Source organism: Trichomycterus rosablanca, chromosome 17 (assembly GCF_030014385.1).
Source record: "Trichomycterus rosablanca isolate fTriRos1 chromosome 17, fTriRos1.hap1, whole genome shotgun sequence".
In the NCBI taxonomy this organism is placed as follows: domain Eukaryota; kingdom Metazoa; phylum Chordata; class Actinopteri; order Siluriformes; family Trichomycteridae; genus Trichomycterus; species Trichomycterus rosablanca.
In genome coordinates this window covers 14,955,128-14,982,364 of record NC_086004.1, presented here as the reverse complement: position 1 = coordinate 14,982,364, position 27,237 = coordinate 14,955,128, and the positions used below count along the sequence as shown (strand labels likewise).

The 27,237-nt window shown below is 43.9% G+C and overlaps 1 protein-coding gene across 1 annotated transcript in view; it reads left to right on the top strand.

Annotated features, from left to right (window-relative positions):
• Positions 1-583: 583 nt before the first annotated feature.
• The window catches only part of atp8b3 (ATPase phospholipid transporting 8B3), a 49,524-nt gene continuing 22,870 nt past the window's right edge, over positions 584-27,237 (top strand). The window contains exons 1-9 of the mRNA XM_063013409.1: positions 584-664; positions 857-970; positions 1,458-1,556; positions 2,544-2,605; positions 2,718-2,790; positions 2,897-2,967; positions 14,927-15,018; positions 23,631-23,789; positions 26,790-26,878. Of these exons, the coding sequence (XP_062869479.1) occupies positions 584-664; positions 857-970; positions 1,458-1,556; positions 2,544-2,605; positions 2,718-2,790; positions 2,897-2,967; positions 14,927-15,018; positions 23,631-23,789; positions 26,790-26,878 (840 nt within the window). The remainder of the gene's footprint in view (positions 665-856; positions 971-1,457; positions 1,557-2,543; positions 2,606-2,717; positions 2,791-2,896; positions 2,968-14,926; positions 15,019-23,630; positions 23,790-26,789; positions 26,879-27,237) is intronic.

The following is a 27,237-nucleotide window of genomic DNA, read 5'->3' as shown; positions in this document are numbered from 1 at the left end:
ACCGGTGTTTCACTGTATATTAATGTAAATTTATTCACTGTATATTAATACAAATATTTTATAGAGAAAATAAAATGAAATGACAGAAAAATAATTGGCTTTTGGTTACAAAAACATTCTGTTAAATATTCTGTTAGAATCCACAGAATCAGACCCTAGGCCAGGGCGTTTTGAAATTCTTGGAATTTATTTCTCTGCAATGAGGTAAGCTTGGTAACAGCATGTAATAAGTGACCAAGTTGGCATAACATAAGTGACATGTCCTTCTTTTTACCATTAAGCTGACTAAACTTAAGTAAAAGCTAAAGGCCTCCTTGGATGTCACTCAATACATTCATCATGGTTAAGGAAGATAACTTATCCTCAGCAAGAAGTGGTGAGTATAGCAGATACATTTTAAATAATATAAACTACTTTACCTTTCACACATTAATGGTAAACAAAATACCTGTAGTCTGTAGACATATTCTGCACGTTTAACATAAGCAATTACACAGTATGTTAAAATGTGATTTAAAGTGTGATTTCAAGGCTCATGTATTAAGATTGATTAATAAAATTAGACTATTATTCTTTTGCAGGTATGACTTGGCAGGTGCAAGCGAACTGCCATCCTTGCCATAAACCCTCAATAAGCAAGAGTTTTCACTGGAAGAGAAAAAAAGTATGAGGTCTTCTTAAAATATTGCAATCAATTTTAACAGATTTTTTTAATCCGTTATATGGAGCTGGAAAAGAAAATAATCAAAAATCAAAATCGTCTCAAAATAGAAATGGTCAGTGTTAGCACTATCATAGCTCCTCAGACCCTGGCTATGTGTTCTAAACTTAATGTTTTTTAAATTGTTTTTCCCAGGATAACTTGGTTCGCAGTTATAAATACTCTCCCTTGACTTTTCTGCCCCTCAACCTGTATGAGCAATTCCAACGGGCAGCAAACGTTTTCTTTCTGCTTATTGTGGTCATGCAGGTATGTGCTTGTGATTTTTTCTTTATTAAACCCTGTTGTATATATTTTGCATTACAAGTAAAATTTAAGTTGTATTTAAAACTTACTCATCAAATGAATACAAATCCCAATTGTGAAATATATCTGTGTGAAAAAAGGATAAAAGGTAATGAACTTTAGGGGCCTTTAGAGGCGTATTTAAACAAAAGGAAACTCCAGTTGTGTCCTGATACCCTTTTCTGGTGATACCACATGGTTTTGCAATTATGTTAACAAGCAGTGAGACAAAAACCATTTACGTCACATTGAACAATCAGATTTGTATTTGCTTCTCATTTGCATAATATTTACAAATGTTATTGTAATCCAATATTCCATGCAGGTCTGCTTTTCAATAATTTTTTTGCATGTCTTTATAGAGTGAGGGTGGGGGTGTTACTTTGCTGCAATGTCAACATGCCATTATTATTAAAATATGATCTATAATTTGTGTCTTTCTGGTCTTCAGTGTGTTCCTGACATTGCAACCCTGCCATGGTACATCACCATGCTTCCACTGCTTTGTGTACTGACAGTGCGCGGGGCAAAGGACCTGCTTACAGACCTGGTGAGAAAATGACACACAGCAGGGGTAAATAAAGATACCATCATTAAACAAGGGTAGGTAGGGCAAGGTGTAGGTGGGGCTGTGTGTAAAGCAGCTGTCTAAAACTTGTAAATCTGACCACAAGTATAAAGTTATGTTTGCAGTTTGAATGCTGATGTTTTGGTATTAACTATAAAGTTGGGTAACTCCACTCTATATAACAATGTATGAGTGAGAGACTGACTAGGTACTTAACATCCAAAGTAGAAATTGTGTAGAAATAAATACATTGTATTAAATATAACCAAATTGTCATTAATACTAAACTTGTTAGAAAACAGCACGGGGATGACTCACCACAGAGTTGATTGTGGACCCGAAAGCAGTGGCTGAACAGAATCAGAACAAAAGAAAGCCAAAAAGTTACACTTCTAAATTTAAAGGAAATTCAACCACACGAGGGGATATTTGATAGGACGTCATTAAGCCTCAAGGACAAACAGCATAAGCAAACAGTAAAAAGAGAATTATAAGCTGGAAAGTCAAGAAAGCAAATGCAGTTGTAAAAAACAAACTGGACCTGATCGGATCGTGAAAATAAAAGAACATAAATAAATCAACAAACTAACTGCAGACAGTTTAACTACTTGGTCCACCAACATGCTGACATGTGATCACATACAGATGCATTCTTCTCTAGCCCTGGCTGCCAAACAAATATACAAAAAGGGGATTAACTGATCCTACTAGAATGTCTTGTATTAAGGGATTCATTTTATGAAATTTAGAGATCTCTGTAAAGATAACACAAACACTACACCGGCTTTCTACCTGGGCAGCTAGATTAAAACACTGTGCACTGAGTCAGCACTGCACTGATCAGAGATTATAGTGATCATAGCGATTTCATAGTGTTAAATATAAGTGTAATAAATGTGTATCTTCGTAGCCCATAAAAAATGTCTTTTCTGTCTGTGTTTTGATCCTGATTTTTCTGTTACTTTTCAGGGTAGACGTCATAGTGATAACAAGATCAACTCAAGGCCCTGTGACATTCTAACTGCAAATGGGTTAGTATTAAGGAGATAGGTTTGTGTACATTTAGACCAATAATCTTTGTTTTTGTTGTACATTTATGTTCTAGTTGCTATGTAATACTAAGTTATGATATTTTTTCTTTAGCTTTACAACAGCACAGTGGAAGGATGTGTGTGTTGGAAATATTGTGAGAATCCATAAGGACCAGGTCATGCCAGTAAGTAACTATGTGTTTGTGTGTGAGAAAGAGTGATAGAGAGACAGAGAAAAAGAGAGAGACTGAAAGAGAGGAAAAGTAGCATTTATGATTTTTTTTTTCCTAGACTGACATGCTTCTCCTGTGCAGTACTGAACCACACAGCTTGTGTTATGTTGAGACGGCTGATATTGATGGGTAAGAACAGTACTAGAAAGTTTCTTGGTTGTATTTCTTATATGACTGCCAATAGCCAGATAAAATACACACTGGACAAGCAAGAAAGCATTTTCCAAACAATTTATTATTTGAAGATAGCTTAAAAGCTGCAGTTACAATTACATACAGTGTATCACAAAAGTGAGTACACCCCTCACATTTCTGCAAATATTTCATTATATCTTTTCATGGGACAACACTATAGACATGAAACTTGGATATAACTTAGAGTAGTCAGTGTACAGCTTGTATAGCAGTGTACATTTACTGTCTTCTGAAAATAACTCAACACACAGCCATTAATGTCTAAATAGCTGGCAACATAAGTGAGTACACCCCACAGTGAACATGTCCAAATTGTGCCCAAATGTGTCGTTGTCCCTCCCTGGTGTCATGTGTCAAGGTCCCAGGTGTAAATGGGGAGCAATGCTGTTAAATTTGGTGTTTTGGGTACAATTCTCTCATACTGGCCACTGGATATTCAACATGGCACCTCATGGCAAAGAACTCTCTGAGGATGTGAGAAATAGAATTGTTGCTCTCCACAAAGATGGCCTGGGCTATAAGAAGATTGCTAACACCCTGAAACTGAGCTACAGCATGGTGGCCAAGGTCATACAGTGGTTTTCCAGGACAGGTTCCACTCGGAACAGGCTTCACCAGGGTCGACCAAAGAAGTTGAGTCCACGTGTTCGGCGTCATATCCAGAGGTTGGCTTTAAAAAATAGACACATGAGTGCTGCCAGCATTGCTGCAGAGGTTGAAGACGTGGGAGGTCAGCCTGTCAGTGCTCAGACCATACGCCGCACACTGCATCAACTCGGTCTGCATGGTCGTCATCCCATAAGGAAGCTGACGCACAAGAAAGCCAGCAAACAGTTTGCTGAAAACAAGCAGTCCAAGAACATGGATTACGGGAATGCCCTGTGGTCTGACGAGACCAAGATAAACTTGTTTGCCTCAGATGGTGTCCAGCATGTGTGGCGGCGCCATGGTGAGAAGTACCAAGACAACTGTATCTTGTTTACAGTCAAGCATGGTGGTGGTAGCATCATGGTCTTTGGCTGCATGAGTGTTGCTGGCACTGGGGAGCTGCAGTTCATTGAGGGAAACATGAATTCCAACATGTACTGTGACATTCTGAAACAGAGCATGATCCCCTCCCTTCGAAAACTGGGCCTCATGGCAGTTTTCCAACAGGATAACGACCCCAAACACAACCTCCAAACTGACAACTGCCTTGCTGAGGAAGCTGAAGGTAAAGGGGATGGACTAAACCCAATTGAGCACCTGTGGCGCATCCTCAAGTGGAAGGTGGAGGAGTTCAAGGTGTCTAACATCCACCAGCTCCGTGATGTCATCATGGAGGAGTGTAAGAGGATTCCAGTAGCAACCTGTGCAGCTCTGGTGAATTCCATGCCCAGGAGGGTTAAGGCAGTGCTGGATAATAATGGTGGTCACACAAAATATTGACACTTTGGGCACAATTTGGACATGTTCACTGTGGGGTGTACTCACTTATGTTGCCAGCCATTTAGACATTAATGGCTGTGTGTTGAGTTATTTTCAGAAGACAGTAAATGTACACTGCTATACAAGTTGTACACTGACTACTCTAAGTTATATCCAAGTTTCATGTCTATAGTGTTGTCCCATGAAAAGATTTAATAAAATATTTGCAGAAATGTGAGGGGTGTACTCACTTTTGTGATACACTGTAATTACATAAACAGAATCGTTCAAAAACTTACATGTATACCTTTGTATGTCTAGAGCAGGGGTCACCAACCTTTTCGAGACCAAGAGCTACTTCAAGGGTACTGAATAATACGAAGTGCCACTTGTTTGATACAAACGTCCTGAATAACATAAAGTTGCACGGTTCACCTTTAATTATATTATTATTATTATTATTATTATGATCAATATTCATATATATGAAGAGACTGTCTGATCATATGTTAATGTTAACGATTCCTCAGAAAAATTTTTAACAACGATTTACCATGGTAGGAAACATATATTTCAACATGTAACATTATTTATCTCCATTAATCTAAATCCGTTTACAATATTTGAAAGTCAGAGCTATCATATCTCTGAAATTTTTGTAAATATCTTTCTTGACAGTTTTGTATGAATGAGCACATTTGTAGCATTTTGATCAAAATCACACCATTTTTTGTACAGAAGTGATCACTTCTGTGCCATTTTTTTAGGAAATTCATTAACAGTCACATCTTCAAATCATGTCCCGTTTGTACTTATCACTTCCTTTGCAACATTTTAGAACAAATCATGAACTCGGTCCCATGTTTGTACAAATTATCAGTTATGTACGATTTTAAAAAAGCTGCGATGTACTGTGATGTACATGGAAGTTTTTGTGGCACGTACTGAAGTGTCTCTCCACATTCCTCCCAATCATTGTGAAAATATTAAGTTTTCTTTTCTTGTATGTTTTTTTATCATAGCTGCACATACGCAGCTTGCTTGTCTCAGCGTTATGCGCACGATATAAAACTCCGGACCCAGACAAGATCAGAGCTCATATAAACATACAACATTTTATATTCAGTATTGTCATTTTCAAATCTACATCAATGCAAGTCTTGTTATTGATTCAAAAAGAACAGCATCACAAATACAATTTTTAGACGGAGCTCTATAGTGACTAGTGCTTTTTTAGAACATGCCCTGCGGGCGACTCACTTGGGACCGGGTTGGTGACCCCTGGTCTAGAGCAATCATTAAATATCTCACAAATATCCCTTCATGAGATAATCATTCATTGTCTATTTCACCACCGCTTTATCTGATTCAGGGTCGTGGTGGGTCACTGGGCGAAAGGTAGAAAACACGTGTCAGCTGGTCTGCACATCCTTTGAGCATTCTGCCAGGAATGTTGTCTGGTCCGGCAGCTTTCTGGAGGTTGACTCTGCAAATAGTTTTCCTCACATCAGTCATGGTGAGACAAAGCACCTGGCTGTTGGGAGGAAGGAGGATCTTTCTCATCACCACATTGTTTTGTTTTTCAAAACAAGCATAGAAGTTGTTCAGTGCATCTGAAAGGGAGGTATTACTCTTACAGCCATATGGTGTAGTACTGAAATTTGTGAAGGGCTGGATGTCCTGCCACATGTGCCATGTGTCACCACTGTTCTAGAAGTGGCTTTGGATGCTCTGACTGTGTGTGCACTTTGCTTTTCTGATTTCCCAGGGCAGTTTGGACCTTGCTTTCCTTAGGGCGATCTTTTTGCCTGCTTTAAACGTGGAGTCTCTGGCCCTCAGCAGTGCATGCATATCCGCAGTCATCCACACCTTGTGGTCAGATTGCGTGGTGATTGTCTTGAAGACAGTGACATCTTTAATGCACTTGATGATGTAGCCGATGTAGGTTATTGATGTTGTGTACTACTTCAAGTTGGTGGAATCGCCATATGTTGAAGCCCCCCTAAACATATGCCAGTCAGTGTGCTCAAAACAGTCCTAAGGAGCAGAGATGGCTTCTAACGACAAGGTGTTCACCTGTTTCAGAACTGGTTTGGAGTGTCTGATAAGTGGTCTCTATTTTGGAATTAGCTTAACAGAGACGAAATCTGAGTAACTGAGGTGGGGACGGGGCTCCACACAGTACACGCTTGAAATGTTTGTGTAAACAAGTTTCAGCTCATTCATGATGAATGCTGCAGATTGCTAATAGCTCTATACTGTTTACACATTGCCTCATTCACATTTGTGCTAGGGGAAATACACCTCGACTATAAGCACGGAGGTAAATTCCCATGGTAAATGAAAGATCTGCCTTCTGACAAAACAAACTCCACCAGCTTAGAACGATACTTAGCAACAAGCACAGAGTTCTTGTGTGTACAGCTTTAACATGATGGATATTACATTAATAGCCTACTCTGGTTAGAATGAAATTAATCTCTATGCAAAACTAATCATATCTAAAAAGAAGCTAACATGGAAAAATATATGCAAAATTTCAGTAGATTTATTTATTTATTTATTTATTAGGATTTTAACGTCATGTTTTACACACTTTGGTTTCATTCATGACAGAACTGGTAGTTACTCGTTACTCAAGATTCATCAGTTCACAAGTTTAATGTCAAACACAGTCATGGACAATTTTGTATCTCCAGTTCACCTCACTTTCAAGTCTTTGGACTGTGAGAGGAAACCGGAGCTCCCGGTGGACACCCACACAGACGCTGGGGGAACATGCAAACTCCACACAAAAAGGACCCAGATTGCCCCATCTGGGGATCAATTCCAGGCAACTGCTACCCACTGAGCCACCATGCTGCCCAAATTTCAGTAGATAGAAATCAAACATACTTAACTAAAGTAATTTCATGTTCTGGAGATTCTTTAAATCTGTTTCCTACACTGGCTATGTATTGCTAAGGTTTTCCTGCATAGTCTTTGTTTGTTGTGTTGCTTGAGGTTCTCAATAACTAGCATTCTGCATATCCAATCAGGCATTTACTCTTGTAAATTAAATATAATCTTTGACCAAAAGTATGTACAAACCCCATTACCTAGAAAGTTGGAATAAAAACAAGAACCAGTGATTTGTTTAACTTTCTGGAACCATTATTTATCTAAAAAGTACTGAAATTACTTAATATTTTGGCTGATCCACTTGATTATATTGTCACGGGTTGCACTGGTGTGCCAGATGGTGGGAAGCTCACCAGTAGGGGGCTGGACCCAATTGCAGGGAAGGAGAGTGCTTGTGCAACAACAAAAGTGAACTTATTAAGCGGATGAAAGGTAAACTCCGCCAACCTCTCACCGTGGTAGGCCATGAAAACAGAATAAGAGAAATCAGAGAGTGCTAGGTGGAACCATAACCATGGTCAGTACCCCAGCTACTCAATCCACCAGGATACCAACACACAGTCGTGGCCCCAGTGCTTCTCTTCTTTTCTAATCAGAAAACAAAAGTAAAAATCGCGAGGGAGTCGATTACGGTATCGACTCCGAATCGATTCGCGCAAAACGACTCCGAACTAGGAGTCGACTCAGCAGCGGAATCGCTTGCGCAGAAAAAAGGACTTCCTAAATGCGGAAGTGAACGCTAAACGCGTTCGTATCTTTAGAGTGTTAACAAACCGCTGGCTTAAGTATAAAGTTACGGAAGTAAGGAGGAACGCACACCGGCCAACTACCTTACCGACTGAGTATGTCTCAGCACTGATCGCGTGGCTAAGGATCTCTTAAATAGAGCGCGATCAGGTGCTGCCAATTAGCGCAGATTAGCGCTGCCGCAGCTCCTGGGATTTGCAGTTCCTTTTGGACTACAACGAGTCGACCTGCGCTTCCGACTACGTGTGGAAATGGCCGCAGGTAATCGATCCGTTACAGAGCCCCCTCTTCTAGGGACGGCTCCTGACGTTCCAAGTCCTGCCGCTTGGTTGCGGCGAAACTCCCGAATAAGTTCTGGGTCCAGAAGAGAAGAGTTTCCCTGGGGGGGCATTACCAGGATCCGGCTCCTGCCGCTGAGCCTCTCGTATTGCCTCTTCAAGCCCCCATCGGAGAGGGGCGAGGATACGGGATGCTGGAATGATAGGCTCACTTGAAGGGGAAGAGTGTGGAGGTTCCCACTGTCTGGAAAGGGCATCTGGTTTAGTGTTCTTCGACCCCGGGCGATACGAAAGGATAAAATTAAAGTGGCCGAAGAACAGAGCCCATCTGGCCTGGCGGGGGTTAAGCCATTTGGCCTGCTGGATATAGGCTAGGTTCTTATGATCGGTCCAGACCAAAAAAGGGTGTTTGGAACCCTCCAGCCAGTGCCTCCATTCCTCCAACGCGAGCTTAATAGCTAACAATTCCTTATTCCCAACATCATAATTCCTCTCGGCTGGGGTGAGGCGACGAGAGAAATAAGCGCAGGGGTGCAAAACTTTCTTGAGACCTGCGCGTTGGGATAGGATTGCCCCAACACCTACATCAGAGGCATCAACCTCCACAATGAAAGGGGCCTCTGGGTCAGGTAGAGTTAGTACAGGGGCAGTTACGAGGCGGTTCTTTATTTCATTGAAGGCCTCCTGTGCCTCAGGCGTCCACCGAAACTTGCCTGCCTCCTTTCTGGTAAGAGCAGTAAGGGGAGCGGCAATGCCGCTAAAGTTTCGGATAAAACGCCTAAAAAAGTTTGCAAACCCCAGGAAGCGCTGGACCAGCTTGACCGAAGTGGGCGAGGGCCATTCACTAATAGACTTGGTCTTTGCAGGATCTATCTGTAATTGGCCTTGGGACACCACAAACCCAAGAAAAGTCACCGAGGAGTTATGGAACTCTGACTTCTCAAGCTTGACATAGAGTTGGTTGTCCAGAAGCCACTGTAGGACCCATCTTACATGAGTCACATGTTCCTCTAGGGTTCTACTATAAATTAAAATATCGTCCAAATAGACGAACACATATTGCCCCAATGCCTCCCAAAGTACTTCATTAATGAGTCTCTGGAAGACAGCCGGGGCGTTAACGAGCCCGAATGGCATCACTCGATACTCATAGTGCCCCGATGGTGTAATAAAGGCTGTCTTCCATTCATCCCCCGAGCGAATCCGAACAAGATTATAGGCATTGCGCAGATCCAACTTGGTGAAGATGGAAGCCTTTTGCAATGATTCAAATGCTGAATTCATGAGCGGCAGGGGGCGGCGATCTCTAATAGTTAAACTGTTGAGACCCCGGTAGTCGATGCAGGGGCGCAGGGAACCATCCTTTTTCTCAACAAAGAAAAACCCAGCCCCGGCTGGAGAAGAGGAAGGACGAATGTGTCCTGAGACTAGGGAAGTCTGGATGTACTCATCCATTGCTTTTTGCTCGGGGGCTGATAGCGAGAACAACCTGCCTCGAGGAGGGGTCATGCCAGGGAACAGGTTAATTGCGCAGTCGAAAGGACGATGAGGTGGAAGTGATAATGCCCTGTGTTTGCTAAAAACCAACCTAAGGTCATGGTACTCCGGGGGAACAGTCACCAAGTCAACCATCTCTGGGGGCCCTTCGGGTGTGAGTGGAACTGTTGGGTTCCCCCTAAGACATGTCCTTTGACAAATGGGGGCCCAAATAGAGATCTCACAAGTTCCCCAATCGATCCTGGAGTTGTGTTGCTGAAGCCACGGGAAACCCAGAATCAAGGGTAAATCTAGAGCCTGAGTGAGGAGAAAGGAAATTTCCTCAACATGGTTCCCCAGACTCATGATTATAGGTTGAGTCATGTGAGTGACTGCTCCAGACCCTAGCAGTCGGCCATCAATACTGGTTACAGGGCGTGGTGCAATGAGGGAGGTCTTGGGGATACCCAGGGTCTTGGCCAAAGATCTGTCCATGAAATTACCTGCAGAGCCGGAGTCAATAAACGCCTGCAGGCTTTTTTTTGCTGGGCACCCCAATGAATGGTGACCTCATGGAACATCCCTGAGGAGTGGGGAGCTAATATTGGGTCCGTCACAGGTCCCCTTCCCTGGGGCGGACCTGACCTTTTAACGCTGGATCTTGGCTGGGGTTATGGACACCCGCTTTATTATTGCCAAGCTTGCGCGCCCTCCTCCAGGAGTCAGAGCGCCGACAGGGGTATGGAAGGCTTGTGCCACCAACCTGCATGGCTTCCTCTTGCTCCTCTAAGGGGTGAGGAGACTGTGAAAACGCCTGAGGAGAGGGCCTGGGAGGGCTGTCAACCCACCTTCGTTGCCACTGGGCTTTGGCCCGACGGCCACGCTCACGCTCCTGGAGTCGGTTGTCCAGCCGCACCGTCAATTCATGTAATTCCTCGAGGGAGGTGGGTGGGTCCCTGGTTACTAGCTCGTCCTTGAGCTGTTCAGAGAGTCCCTCCTGGTAGGCTGCTATTAAAGCCTCAGAGTTCCACCCACTCTGGGCAGCGAGCGTGCGGAACTCAACCGCATAGTCTGCCACAGAACGCTGACCCTGTCTAATGCGAAGGAGTCGACTGGCCGAGTCTCGGCCAACCATGGGGCAGTCAAAAGTTTGCCTTAACTCCTCAGTAAAGCGATCAACCGAGGAGCATATATCGGGTCGGTTCTCCCAAATAGCCGTAGCCCATATCAGGGCCTGTCCAGACAGGAGGGCAATTATGTGGGCGACCTTTGATCGTTCGGTGGGATAACGCGATGATTGAAGCTCAAACGCCAGCGAACATTGCAGAAGAAAACCTCTACATCTACCCATTTCTCCACTAAAACCCTCAGAAGCGGGTAGTTGAGGTTCCGGGAGGGAGTGCCGAATTTCAGGCCCCTGGGACTCACGGGTAGGGGAAGTCGTTGAGGGCTCTGGGGCCTCAGCTCCAGCCCCGTTGCCCTGCAGTCAGTATCTGCAACTGTGCAAGGACTTCATGCAGTACCTGCTCATGCTGCCCGATGAGGGATCCCTGCCTCTCAATGGCACATTTAATTCTTTCCAGATCCGCTGGGTCCATTTCTGGCTGAGACATTCTGTCACGGGTTGCACTGGTGTGCCAGATGGTGGGAAGCTCACCAGTAGGGGGCTGGACCCAATTGCAGGGAAGGAGAGTGCTTGTGCAACAACAAAAGTGAACTTATTAAGCGGATGAAAGGTAAACTCCGCCAACCTCTCACCGTGGTAGGCCACGAAAACAGAATAAGAGAAATCGGAGAGCGCTAGGTGGAACCATAACCATGGTCAGTACCCCAGCTACTCAATCCACCAGGATACCAACACACAGTCGTGGCCCCAGTGCTTCTCTTCTTTTCTAATCAGAAAACAAAAGTAAAAATCGCAAGGGAGTCGATTACGGTATCAACTCCGAATCGATTCGCGCAAAACGACTCCGAACTAGGAGTCGACTCAGCAGCGGAATCGCTTGCGCAGAAAAAAGAGCTGCGTCCGGAATCGCATACTTAGAGAGTATGTACTAGATTGGAGGAAGTATGCACTACTCTGCCGGTAAAAAAGTACATACTTCCAGTACAGAAGTATGCAGTATGCACACAACACTGCTACGCACTACATCCGCCATCTTTCCAACGTCAAGTGATGACGTGGGACGTGATGACGTAATATCACCATGGTTACAGACTCATTACAAACCCCACTCGCCAAACTTTTGGATATTTATCATGTTTTTGTTATTAATTCGTCTTTAAAATGTTTTATTTTATTTATCTTACTTACACTTGTAAACAGAGGACCGCTATCTTTCTTGTTTCTTATTACACTTCGAACGCCTACGCAGCTCCAGTTGCATTATGGGATACATTAACGGACCGCAAGTGTGCATCGCTTGCATACTCAAACATGGCTGCCCAATAAGTAGGTCATCCGGGTACTTCTCGCGTACCTCTTTGTGTATACTATGTATTCGGACATACTAACCGCTCTCGCGTACTCATTTCGCGTACTATTGAGTATGGAAGTATGCGATAGATTGGAGGAAGTATGCACTACTCTGCCGGTAAAAAAGTACATACTTCCAGTACAGAAGTATGCAGTATGCACACAACACCGCTATGCACTACATCCGCCATCTATCCAACGTGGGACGTGATGACGTAATATCACCATGGTTACAGACTCATTACAAACCCCACTCGCCAAAGTTTTGGATATTTATCGTCTTTTTGTTATTTATTCGTCTTTAAAATGTTTTATTTTATTTATCTTACTTACACTTGTGAACAGAGGACTCTGTTTTCCGCTATCTTTCTTGTTTCTTATTACGCTTCGAACGCCTACGCAGCTCCAGTTGCATTATGGGATACATTAACGGACCGCAAGTGTGCATCGCTTGCATACTCAAACATGGCTGCCCAATAAGTAGGTCATCCGGGTACTTCTCGCGTACCTCTTTGTGTATGCTGTGTATTCTGACATACTAACCGCTCTCGTGTCCTCATTTCGCGTACTATTGAGTATGGAAGTATGCGATTCCGGACGCGTTCGTATCTTTAGAGCGTTAACAAACCGCTGGCTTAAGTATAAAGTTACGGAAGTAAGGAGGAACGCACACCGGCCAACTACCTTACCGACTGAGTATGTCTCAGCACTGATCGCGTGGCTAAGGATCTCTTAAATAGAGCGCGATCAGGTGCTGCCAATTAGCGCAGATTAGCGCTGCCGCAGCTCCTGGGATTTGCAGTTCCTTTTGGACTACAACGAGTCGACCTGCGCTTCCGACTACGTGTGGAAATATTTTGTAAATATAAACAATTTTTTAATGATTTTTATTATTTAATGTTATGTTATTTAAGTAACACCATTACTAACAATAAGCAGGTAAATTGGCTCATCAAGTTTGGGGCTCAGAAAATCAAAATAATAACAATAATAATAATAATAATAAATTAATGTATGGCAAGGCCAGAAATCCTTTTTTAATTTAATAAAGGTTCAAGAAAAACAACAAATCACATTATTACAATTCTTACTTGTACTGCATTTAAGCAAATGTTCTGACTATTTCAGAAATGAGGTTTTTAAATAAACTAAAAATTGTAGATATTTACTATAAATATATAAATGAATTATATATACAATTTTAAGTTGATATCAAGATGTTAGCAACAGATCCTTCAAGTCCTCTTAGTTGTGAGGTGGGGCATTTATTGGACTTGTTTGTTCAGTAAATTACACAAATGCTTGAACAAGTCCATTTTTATTTTCCTCAAAGTATTTATGAACATTTTTTTAGTGTGGTTGGGTGCATTATCCTACTAAAAGGGGTCACTAGCATCAGGGAATACCATTGCCATGAAAGGGTATACTTGGTCTGTAACAATATTTAGGAGGGATATGTCAAAGTAACATCTACATTAATATTAGGTTAGAAGGTTTCCCAGCAGAACATTGCCCAAAGCATCACACTACCTCTGCCAGTCCTTCTATGGTACATACTGGTGCTATCTCCTCCACATATGCAACCAACTGACGTTATGTAAAAGAAATGTAGTTCTTCTAATCATATCCCCTCTTTTATTGTTTCATGACCCAGTTCTGATGCTCATGTTTAGCTGCTTTTAAGTGGTGGACAGGGGACAGCATTGGCACTCCGACTTGTATGTTGTTACGCAGCCCCAAACACAGAAAACTGCAATACACTGCATGTTTCAACACCTTTTTAACATTGCCAGCATTAACTTTCCCAGCAATCTGTGCAAAGCAGCTCTTCACTGAGACCAGACCAGATGGGCTAGCCTTTGCTTCCCATGCGCAGCAGTGAGTCTTGAGTGCCCATGACCCTGTTGCTGGTTCACTGGCTGTCCCTCCTTGGACCATTTTTGGTTGGTACTAACAACTGCATACCAGAAACACCCCACAACACCTGCCATTTTGGAAATGCTTTAATCAAGTGATGGAGTCATGACAATAATGGCCCTTGGCAAAGTCGCCACTTTTCCTGCTTCAAATACATCTTCTTCTTCTTCCTCAGCCTTTATCCCGTTCGGTTGCGGGGGCGGCTCTCAGCGGATCATGATCCGCATTGATTTGGCACAATTTTTATGCCGGATGCCCTTCCTGAAACAACCCTCCCTATTTTAATCCGGCACTACAATGCACTGGTTTGTGCATCTAGCGGCTAGGTATCTATAGGACAATTCAGTGTTTCCAATTAGCCTGGTGGCATGTTTTTGGACTGTGGGAGGAAACCGGAGCACCCAGAGGAAACCCACACGGACATGAGGAGAACATGCAAACTCCGCACAGAAAGGACCCGGACCGCCCCACCTGTGGATCGAACACAGGACCTTCTTGCTGTGAGGCAGCAGTGTTACCCACTAAGCCACCGTGCCGCCATTGTAACAAAATAATCAATGTTATTTACACCACCAGTTAGTGAAGTGTACATATTAGTGTATGTTATTTTGTTGGAAACAGCTGAACTTATTTTTAAACAATTAAGTCTTCTTTAAGATTTCTGAATTCATTCTTTGCTGCTTGTTTCCAGAGAGAACAACTTGAAGTTTCGCCAGGCCCTTGCTGTTACCCACATAGAATTGACCAGTGGACCAATTGAGGAGCTTCTAACTCATTTTGATGGTTAGATCTATTTTCTTTCACTTTCTTATTTATCACTCTTATTTTATTTTAGTTTGTATGCTTACACTCACAAAGTGTTTAGATAACTTCAAAAACATATGCAGAAATCTGATGGTCGTAGGTCAAATAAAAATTGTAGGTTGTAGGTCAAACTTAGAGTAACTCAAAGTACTAGCGGTACTAAATAAACTGGATTTAAACAACACTACTCATTTTAGCAGTCTATGCTAAGAGTCTGGCTAGTGGTTTCTAGGATGCACAGGGATGGTACAAAACTAAAAAACTGGATTATGATGGAAATATTGTTCCATAATCCTGTGATAGAGACTAATCTTTTCAAATCCAGGAATCTGAGGGACTGCATTACCAAGGCTTCTTGCAACATGCTAGGCCATCTAAAAGATACTACGGGATGGACCAGAGAACGACTGAAATCCATTTCCAAAGAGTTATACAGGTTGAAATGGACCAGGTGACCCGGAGCCTGGAGAGAAGAACTGAAACATTAAGCATCTGAGAGGGACAGCCACTTTCCATTGATTAGTGTCACTGCTGTGGAAAAGGAGGAGCATGTGGTGACCATCAGGATCCTTTCCTTTAAGCCACCAGAGCTTGAAGAGTTTCAGAGATTTGATAAAAAGGCACTGTACAGCACCTGCATCAAGGTGCTGGGACCAGACTTCTCCTTGAAAGGATGCTGGAGGTTTCTGTATAAGCCGCCAATTGAAAAACACACTGTGGATTTGCTACACCTGAATTATTATTTCTATATTGTGAAAGGTTAAAACTTCATTTAAGCTTTTTAGAGAGTCTTTTTAGATGGCTAAACGGGGGAATTCTCTCTACATCATTTTATTAGCAGTTTTAAATACAATTTAAGAACAAACAGAAAATAATTTTACCTAACTGGATTTTAGGTGTAGCAAAGCTAGCAATCTGGTAATCCAGAAAAAAAAGAAAATCCAGGACACTAGGGTAATTTTATGTGAAGTTTGACAAGAGAGGCAGCTAATTCAGTGGTGTAATGTAACGAAGTAATAATACAGCAGCATCATAGTTTTTTTTTATTTCTTTTAAATAGCATTAAGATTGTTTAGATATCCAGGTAACATTTTCAGTTCCATTCGAAAAAAATTAATTCAGTGCAAAACTTATGAATATTTTCAAAAACTCACCTGCCGACAAATATTTCTTTAGATAACTTCTGTATTTGTTAAACTCTATTGAGTTTTGCATTAAATTAATTCCGCCAAAGTTCAGTGGTTATAGGTTATTGTTATATAGCTATCTACACTGCCTGGTGTAACGGTTTGTGGGCTAGACGGACAGGAGGGGCGGACACAAACGCGGAGATGTGTGAAAAAACTATATTTATTAATAATAAAGACAAGACAGGGTTAAACTGACAGAACAGGACTAAACAGACTAACAGGACTAAACAGACTGACGGGGCTAAACAGACTAACAGGACTAAACAGACTGACGGGGCTAAACAGACTAACGGGGCTAAACAGACTAACAGGGTAAAACAGACTAACGTGGCTAAACAGACTAATCTAAACGTGCATGAACTAAGCTAATAAACAAAGGCTAACAAACTGAGCTAACAAACAAAGGGGCAACTGCTAAACACACTAAACAGTTTAAACAGACTTAACAAGACTAAACAGGACTGAACAAAGACTAAACGGACGAAACAGACTAAACTGACCGACAGGAGCTAGGAGGAAGATAAAACAGAGTTACCAGGAGCAAACAGACAGAGATACCAGGAGCTAACAGACAGAGTTACTAGGAGCAAACAGACAGAGTTATCATGACCAAACAGACAGAGTTACTAGGAGCAAACAGACAGAGTTACCAGGAGCAAACAGACAGAGTTACCAGGAGCAAACAGACAGAGTTACTAGGAGCAAACAGACAGAGTTACTAGGAGCAAACAGACAGAGTTACTAGGAGCAAACAGACAGAGTTACTAGGAGCAAACAGACAGAGTTACCAGGAGCAAACAGACAGAGTTACCAGGAGCAAACAGACAGAGTTACCAGGAGCAAACAGACAGAGTTACTAGGAGCAAACAGACAGAGTTACCAGGAGCAAACAGACAGAGTTACACTCAATAATCTCCAACCAGCCTTTCCCTGAGCCTCTCCTAAATAGTAGCAGCTGGGGCTAATTAGCCCCAGCTAACCAATCAGGAGAGGGAGGCTGGTTGGAGACTGGGGAGAGAAGGGCGTGGCACACTGGAGCACAGGATCACCCTGAGCCTCTCCTAAATAGTAGCAGCTGGGGCTAATTAGCCCCAGCTAACCAATCAGGAGAGGGAGGCTGGCTGGAGACTGGGGAGAGAAGGGCGTGGCACACTGGAGCACAGGATCACCCTGAGGCTCCAAGCGTGACAGTAGGCCCCTCCCCGAAGGCACGACTCCTGGCGTGCCCAAATACAAAAACAAAAAGGAGGTCCTGGACCTTGAGGGGCAAATTCGAAGTAATTCAAAAAATTCCGAGGCAGGCATGACAAAAGTTCAGAAGCGCCATCTGAGGGCGTCATCTCGGAAACAGGAGCGCCATCTGGGAGTGCCGACGAGGAAACAGGAGCGTCGTCGGTGGGTGCCGATGAGGAAACAGAAGCACCTTCGAAGGACACCAACTCTGGAACAGGAGCGCCATCAGGGGGCGCCAACTCAGGAACAGAAGTGCCGTCGGAGGACACCAACTCAGGAACAGAAGTGCCGTCGGAGGACACCAACTCAGGAACAGAAGTGCCGTCGGAGGACACCAACCCAGGAACAGAAGTGCCGTCGGAGGACACCAACTCAGGAACAGAAGTGCCGTCGGAGGACACCAACTCAGGAACAGAAGTGCCGTCGGAGGACACCAACTCGGGAACAGAAGCGCCGTCGGAGGACACCAACCCGGGAACAGGAGCGCCATCGGGATGCGCCAACTCGGGAACAGGAGCGCCATCGGGATGCGCCAACTCGGGAACAGGAGCGCCATCGGGATGCGCCAACTCGGGAACAGGAGCGCCATCGGGATGCGCCAACTCGGGAACAGGAGCGCCATCGGGATGCGCCAACTCGGGAACAGGAGCGCCATCGGGATGCGCCAACTCGAGAACAGAAATCAACTGCGGTGAGCCTGGCGAAGAGGCTTCGGGAGTCAGCTGCGGTGAGCCTGGCGAAGAGGCTTCGGGAGTCAGCTGCGGTGAGCCTGGCGAAGAGGCTTCGGGAGTCAGCTGCGGTGAGCCTGGCGAAGAGGCTTCGGGAGTCAGCTGCGGTGAGCCTGGCGAAGAGGCTTCGGGAGTCAGCTGCGGTGAGCCTGGCGAAGAGGCTTCGGGAGTCAGCTGCGGTGAGCCTGGCGAAGCGGCTTCGGGAGTCAGCTGCGGTGAGCCTGGCGAAGAGGCTTCGGGAGTCAGCTGCGGTGAGCCTGGCGAAGAGGCTTCGGGAGTCAGCTGCGGTGAGCCTGGCGAAGAGGCTTCGGGAGTCAGCTGCGGTGAGCCTGGCGAAGAGGCTTCGGGAGTCAGCTGCGGTGAGCCTGGCGAAGAGGCTTCGGGAGTCAGCTGCGGTGAGCCTGGCGAAGAGGCTTCGGGAGTCAGCTGCGGTGAGCCTGGCGAAGAGGCTTCGGGAGTCAGCTGCGATGAGCCTGGCGAAGAGGCTTCGGGAGTCAGCTGCGGTAAGCCTGGCGAAGAGGCTTCGGGAGTCAGCTGCGTTGACCCTTGAGAAGAGGCGTCCGGAGTCAGCTGCGTGGACCCTTGAGAAGAGGCGTCCGGAGTCAGCTGCGTGGACCCTTGAGAAGAGGCGTCCGGAGTCAGCTGCGTGGACCCTTGAGAAGAGGCGTCCGGAGTCAGCTGCGTGGACCCTTGAGAAGAGGCGTCCGGAGTCAGCTGCGAGGACCCTGGCGAAGAGGCGTCCGGAGTCAGCTGCGAGGACCCTGGCGAAGAGGCGTCCGGAGTCAGCTGCGAGGACCCTTGAGAGGCGTCCGAAGTCACTTGAGAAAACACTGGAGAAACGTCATTCAGCTGCGAGGACCCTGGAGAGGCGTCCGAAATCAGCTGCGAAAACACTGGAGAAACGTCATACAGCTGCGAGGACCCTGGAGAGGCGTCCGAAGTCAGCTGCGAAAACACTGGAGAAACGTCATTCAGCTGCGAGGACCCTGGAGAGGCGTCCGAAGTCAGCTGCGAAAACACTAGAGAAACGTCACTCAGCTGTGAGGACCCTGGAGAGGCGTCCGAAGTCACTTGGGAAAACACTGGAGAAATGTCATTCAGCTGTGAGGACCCTGGAGAGGCGTCCGAAATCAGCTGCGAAAACACTAGAGAAACATCACTCAGCTGTGAGGACCCTGGAGAGGCGTCCGAAGTCACTTGGGAGAACACTGGAGAGGCGTCCGAAATCACTTGGGAAAACACTGGAGAAACATTCAGCTGTGTGGACCCTGGAGAGGCGTCCGAAGTTAGCTGCGTGGACCCTTGAGAAGAGGCGTCCGGAGTCAGCTGCGTGGACCCTTGAGAAGAGGCGTCCGGAGTCAGCTGCGTGGACCCTTGAGAAGAGGCGTCCGGGATCAGCTGCTTGGACCCTGGATATGCGTCAGAAGCCAGCTGTTGGGACCCTGGAGAAACTGGACTCAGCTGCGAAAACACTGGAGAGGCGTCCGAAATCAGCTGCTTGGACCCTGGATATGCGTCAGAAGTCAGCTGTTTGGACCCTGGAGAAACTGGACTCAGCTGCGAAAACACTGGAGAGGCGTCCGAAATCAGCTGCTTGGACCCTGGATATGCGTCAGAAGTCAGCTGTTTGGACCCTGGAGAAACTGGACGCAGCTGCGAAAACACTGGAGCCGGCGAACACACAGAAGGACCCCCGGAGCCCTTGGGGTTGAAACAGGAAACAGGACCTAAATAAGATTGACTGGCTCCTAACGTGGACTTGGGACAGTCACGAGCTTTATAAGCGGGCACTGGCTCCTGGACCACATCCGCAGTGGGCACTGGGGAAAATTTAACCTCCCCAGTGGGCACTGGATGCCAGGTATAAGCTGCAGTGGGCACTTTGCTACATGAAAATTTGGTTCTCATGAGGCCCTCAAAATCCTTCACCGAGTTCAGCACAACTCCCCTGTCAGACCAAAGCTGCTTAGCCCACTCATGAGCAGCACCCCTCAGTCTAGACATCATAAATCGTACCTTGTCGATTTCAGTTGGCTGGGGGTCCAGAAGGTTCTGCAGGTAGAGCTGGCTCTGTAGAAGGAAGCCTTCAACACTATGGTTGCTTCCATCATAAGGAGCCGGCCTACTAAGCGGGAAGACCAGAGGAAACCTCATAGAGCCAAAGTCTGGGAAAACGTGAACAAGCAACATCTCGCTGTGTCCTAATTGGTGGAGATTATTCTGTAACGGTTTGTGGGCTAGACGGACAGGAGGGGCGGACACAAACGCGGAGATGTGTGAAAAAACTATATTTATTAATAATAAAGACAAGACAGGGTTAAACTGACAGAACAGGACTAAACAGACTAACAGGACTAAACAGACTGACGGGGCTAAACAGACTAACAGGACTAAACAGACTGACGGGGCTAAACAGACTAACGGGGCTAAACAGACTAACAGGGTAAAACAGACTAACGTGGCTAAACAGACTAATCTAAACGTGCATGAACTAAGCTAATAAACAAAGGCTAACAAACTGAGCTAACAAACAAAGGGGCAACTGCTAAACACACTAAACAGTTTAAACAGACTTAACAAGACTAAACAGGACTGAACAAAGACTAAACGGACGAAACAGACTAAACTGACCGACAGGAGCTAGGAGGAAGATAAAACAGAGTTACCAGGAGCAAACAGACAGAGATACCAGGAGCTAACAGACAGAGTTACTAGGAGCAAACAGACAGAGTTATCATGACCAAACAGACAGAGTTACTAGGAGCAAACAGACAGAGTTACCAGGAGCAAACAGACAGAGTTACCAGGAGCAAACAGACAGAGTTACCAGGAGCAAACAGACAGAGTTACCAGGAGCAAACAGACAGAGTTACTAGGAGCAAACAGACAGAGTTACTAGGAGCAAACAGACAGAGTTACTAGGAGCAAACAGACAGAGTTACCAGGAGCAAACAGACAGAGTTACCAGGAGCAAACAGACAGAGTTACCAGGAGCAAACAGACAGAGTTACCAGGAGCAAACAGACAGAGTTACCAGGAGCAAACAGACAGAGTTACCAGGAGCAAACAGACAGAGTTACACTCAATAATCTCCAACCAGCCTTTCCCTGAGCCTCTCCTAAATAGTAGCAGCTGGGGCTAATTAGCCCCAGCTAACCAATCAGGAGAGGGAGGCTGGTTGGAGACTGGGGAGAGAAGGGCGTGGCACACTGGAGCACAGGATCACCCTGAGCCTCTCCTAAATAGTAGCAGCTGGGGCTAATTAGCCCCAGCTAACCAATCAGGAGAGGGAGGCTGGCTGGAGACTGGGGAGAGAAGGGCGTGGCACACTGGAGCACAGGATCACCCTGAGGCTCCAAGCGTGACACCTGGCCAAAAAAAGGTCACCACCTGGATTTAACTAAGCAAATAGGTAAGAGCCTCCCATTGGATAATTACTGCATGGGTGATTATGTTTCAGGTGGCAACAAGTTATTTAACCCTAACTGATGCAGTGAGTAGCTTCTCATTTGTTAAACAACAATGTCGAAAGACACATCCTGTGGTCGTGGAAAAGATGTTAATCTGTTTCAGAAGGGTCAAATTATTGGCATGCATCAAGCAGAGAAAACATCTAAGGAGATTGCTGAAACTACTAAAATTGGGTTAAGAACTGTCCAATGCATTATTAAAAAGTGGAAGGACAGTGAGTGGGGAAACAGCATCTTCGAGGAAGGAATGTGGTCGGAAACAAATCTTGAATGATCTTGATCGGCGATCACTTAAACATTTGGTGAAATCAAAACGTAGAAAAACTACAGTAGAACTCAGGTATATGTTTAATAGTGAAAGTAAGAGCATTTCCACACACATAATGCGAAGGGAACTCAAGGGATTTGGACTAAACAGCTGTGTAGCCTTAAGAAAACCACTTGTCAGTGAGGCTAACCGGCAAAAACAAATTCAATTTGCTAGGGAGCATAAAGATTGGAGCAATGGAAAAAGATCATGTGGTCTGATGAGTCCAGAGTGATGGGCGCATCAGGGTAAGAAGAGAGGCGGCTGAAGTGATGCCCCCATCATGCCTCGTGCCTACCGTACAAGCCTGTGGAAGCAGTGCTATAATCTAGGGTTGCTGCAGTTGGTCAGGTCTAGGTTCAGCAATGTTATGTGCCCAAAGAATGAGGTCAGCTGACTACCTGAATATACTGAACGACCAGGTTATTCCATCAATGAATTTTTTCTTCCCTGATGGCACGGGCATATTCCAAGATGACAATGCCAGGATTCATCGGGCTCAAATTGTGAAAGAGTGGTTCAGGGAGCATGAGACATCATTTTCACACATGGATTGGTCACCACAGAGTGCAGACCTGAACCCCATTGAGAATCTTTGGGATGTGCTGGAGAGGACTTTGTGCAGTGGTCCAAATCTCCCATCATCAATACAAGATCTTGGGGAAAAATTAATGCAACTCTGGACAGAAATAAATGTTGTAACATTGCAGAAGCTTGTGGAAACGATGCCACAGCGAATGCGTGCCGTAATCAAAGCTAAAGGCGGTCCAACAAAATATTAGAGTGTGTGACCTTTTTTTTGGCCAGGCAGTGTATGACTTGAATGTACAACCCAATCAGAATAAAAGTTGGGACAGTGTAGAAAATGCAAATAAAAAGACTCAGTGTTTCTTACATTTACATTGACTCTTATTTCACTGCAAATATGAACCCAAGATATTTCATGTTTTGTCTGGTCAACTTCATTTGAACTGTTAATATACATACAGTGTATACTTGCATTTTAAGCCTACAACACATTCCAAAAAAAATTGGACGGGTCGATTTAGGGCTAGTAATGAGGTAAAAATACTACATAATGACGTGATTTCAAACAGGTGATTGTAATCATAATTTAGCACAAATCATGTTCAGAGGGAAGGAAGAAAATTTATTTTGTTCTATATATTCTTCATATTTTGCTCCACAATTTTCATATTTTTCGAAATTCTGACCACTTGTGTTTTTATTACCAGCATTTACTTTTGCTTCTACTTTTAATGCTTAAGTACGTTTAATACAAGAAAATTACTTTTAATACTTAAGTACATTAAACATCAGATACTTTTAGACTTTTACTCAAGTGATATTCTAATAGGTGACTTTACTTCTATTAAAGTAAATTTCTAGTAAGATACTTGTACTTTTCCTCAAGTATGGATTTCATGTTCTTTATCCACCACTGGCTAATATTGCATGTTTAAACTAGAATATTAACCTGTTTTATTCGGCTGTAGGTTTGTAAATTGTATCCTGTTACTACTAAACTGAAAAATGTAACTAATTACTGATATTTATTGTTTAAAACTTTTTAGACAATAACAAATGTAAGGATTAAATGGTTTAAATAGGGTGTTGTAAACCTTAAAACCTTTCTCTCTCTTTCTTTCATTCTCTAATTCAGGGGTTGTTTGTTGTGAGGAGCCAAACAATCAATTGTACTCTTTCAGAGGAGAGTTGCAGTGGAGGGGGCATGACTATTTGCTGGACACACAGCACTTGCTTCTCAGAGGAACTGTGCTGCGCAACACACACATGGCATATGGCCTGGTCATTTACACAGGTATACATGCACATTTAATATGTACATGTAAATTTAAACATTTACAGAAAAGACACAAATAAGATACACTTGCCTTGACACAAATATACAGTGTATCACAAAAGTGAGTACACCCCTCACATTTCTGCAAATATTTTATTATATCTTTTCATGGGACAACACTATAGACATGAAACTTGGATATAACTTAGAGTAGTCAGTGTACAACTTGTATAGCAGTGTAGATTTACTGTCTTCTGAAAATAACTCAACACACAGCCATTAATGTCTAAATGGCTGGCAACATAAGTGAGTACACCCCACAGTGAACATGTCCAAATTGTGCCCAAAGTGTCAATATTTTGTGTGACCATCATTATTATCCAGCACTGCCTTAACCCTCCTGGGCATGGAATTCACCAGAGCTGCACAGGTTGCTACTGGAATCCTCTTCCACTCCTTCATGATGACATCACGGAGCTGGTGGATGTTAGACACCTTGAACTCCTCCACCTTCCACTTGAGGATGCGCCACAGGTGCTCAATTGGGTTTAGTCCATCACCTTTACCTTCAGCTTCCTCAGCAAGGCAGTTGTCATCTTGGAGGTTGTGTTTGGGGTCGTTATCCTGTTGGAAAACTGCCATGAGGCCCAGTTTTCGAAGGGAGGGGATCATGCTCTGTTTCAGAATGTCACAGTACATGTTGGAATTCATGTTTCCCTCAATGAACTGCAGCTCCCCAGTGCCAGCAACACTCATGCAGCCCAAGACCATGATGCTACCACCACCATGCTTGACTGTAGGCAAGATACAGTTGTCTTGGTACTTCTTACCAGGGCGCCGCCACACATGCTGGACACCATCTGAGCCAAACAAGTATATCTTGGTCTCGTCAGACCACAGGGCATTCCAGTAATCCATGTTCTTGGACTGCTTGTCTTCAGCAAACTGTTTGCTGGCTTTCTTGTGCGTCAGCTTCCTTCTGGGATGACGACCATGCAGACCGAGTTGATGCAGTGTGCGGCGTATGGTCTGAGCACAGACAGGCTGACCTCCCACGTCTTCAACCTCTGCAGCAATGCTGGCAGCACTCATGTGTCTATTTTTTAAAGCCAACCTCTGGATATGACGCCTAACACGTGGACTCAACTTCTTTGGTCGACCCTGGTGAAGCCTGTTCCGAGTGGAACCTGTCCTGGAAAACCGCTGTATGACCTTGGCCACCATGCTGTAGCTCAGTTTCAGGGTGTTAGCAATCTTCTTATAGCCCAGGCCATCTTTGTGGAGAGCAACAATTCTATTTCTCACATCCTCAGAGAGTTCTTTGCCATGAGGTGCCATGTTGAATATCCAGTGGCCAGTATGAGAGAATTGTACCCAAAACACCAAATTTAACAGCCCTGCTCCCCATTTACACCTGGGACCTTGACACATGACACCAGGGAGGGACAACGACACATTTGGGCACAATTTGGACATGTTCACTGTGGGGTGTACTCACTTATGTTGCCAGCTATTTAGACATTAATGGCTGTGTGTTGAGTTATTTTCAGAAGACAGTAAATCTACACTGCTATACAAGCTGTACACTGACTACTCTAAGTTATATCCAAGTTTCATGTCTATAGTGTTGTCCCATGAAAAGATATAATGAAATATTTGCAGAAATGTGAGGGGTGTACTCACTTTTGTGATACACTGTACATAAAGTAACAATTATTTGGTGGTGTAAATAGATCAATAATATTACATAACTTTATGGCATGGTCCTCTAATTTTTTGCTAGCAAGGGTGGACTAGAATTTGTAATGGAACAGGGCATGTCTCACTACTAATGTGGCAGTGTAGTAGCCCTGTACCTGCAAGACAAGGGAGGATGGGCCCAAACAAATATAAAACTTTGAAATAAAGAGTGGCTGAAATAAAAGAATTATTGAAAACTAAACCCAAAAGGAGCCAAAAGCAGAGAGGCGATAAAACAGATAGATGACCATGTTAGTGAAATAGGGGATATGGCACTCCACATGCTCATCTAGAAATAAAAAAGGATGTTTGCTTCACAGGGACATAAGCCTATGCTGTCCCCAGTGAACATAGAAAACTCAAGTGGCCATGCTCTAAAGAGACCTATCTGACACGCCACCAGCCAAACGCACAACCACAGAGGACAGTAGGAAATAATAAGGTAAAAGTAAAGGTGTAAAAGAGTTGCCACAGCACTAGCTACTTGGGTCACCAGTATGTTATAACTTACATTTTTGGATAAAGAGATAGGGAAATAAACACTCCTCACTGAAACAGCTCATATCCAGTGTGAATTCATCAATGGGGCTCTGCTCAAAAGAGTGCCACTTTGCCACCTCTGGAGGCAGCTTGCTCACTCAAAGTGGTAACTCAATGATTGCCAAAGGGCGCTGCAATGTTGGCTGAGTTTGTTGAAAAATGGAGGCATATTAGCCGATAGAAACAAAAGATACACTGAGGCATTGGTGTTTACTGTAATTATCAATGCATGTTGAATTTTAAAAGTATTTATAAAAGTATACATTGGGTTGTGTTAAAATGTTAAAAAGAAAAACCCAAAACATAACATTTACACCATGGTTAATTTTCAACCATGTATGGTTAATGGTATGGTTAAGTTGAAATGAGTGATGTATCATGAGCTTTAATAAACCTAATGCTCAGGTCTATATGCATGCTATGATAATACACTAAACTTGGCATGAACACTTTATTGTATAAAATCTGGTTGGAGATTATAGATATTTAATTGGATTTTTACAGAAACAGTCTCAAGTGCATGTCTTTATAATTACATTATACACTGATCAGCCATAACATTAAAACCACCTTCTTTTTTTTACACTCACTGTCCATTTTATCAGCTCCACTTACCATACAGAAGCACTTTGTAGTTCTACAATTACTGACTGTAGTCCATCTATTTCTCTGCATGCTTTTTTTAAGATAAACCTTTAAAAGTATCAGCTGTTAAAACACACTTATAAATTCTGCCAGGCTCAGACACCAAGATTCTTAGAAACTGTGGAAGTCTGACATTGAAGAAAACTCAGGTGGAGCACTTCCTTAACAAAGTGGTGATGACGGTAAGGACACAAAGGCACTGTGTACTTGTTTCTGTGACATCATAAATTTGAAATCATTTGTCTTGAATCTTTCTGATAAATACACAGGCAAAAAATGTATGTGTAGCTTGGATTTACTAGATTTCTATAATATATAGGCACATAATAAGAAAAATATTAATAATAATAATAATCGATGATAATGAAAAATAAATAATAGACACATTCTGCCTCAACCATTCACAGGAAAACCAGACACACCACAACTCTGACCAGGATAATACAAGTTTAAAAATTAATGAATATTAAATGTATATCTTTGACACATTTATTACTTATTCACTGTACAGTACGTGGTAAAAAGTATGTGAACATCTAGA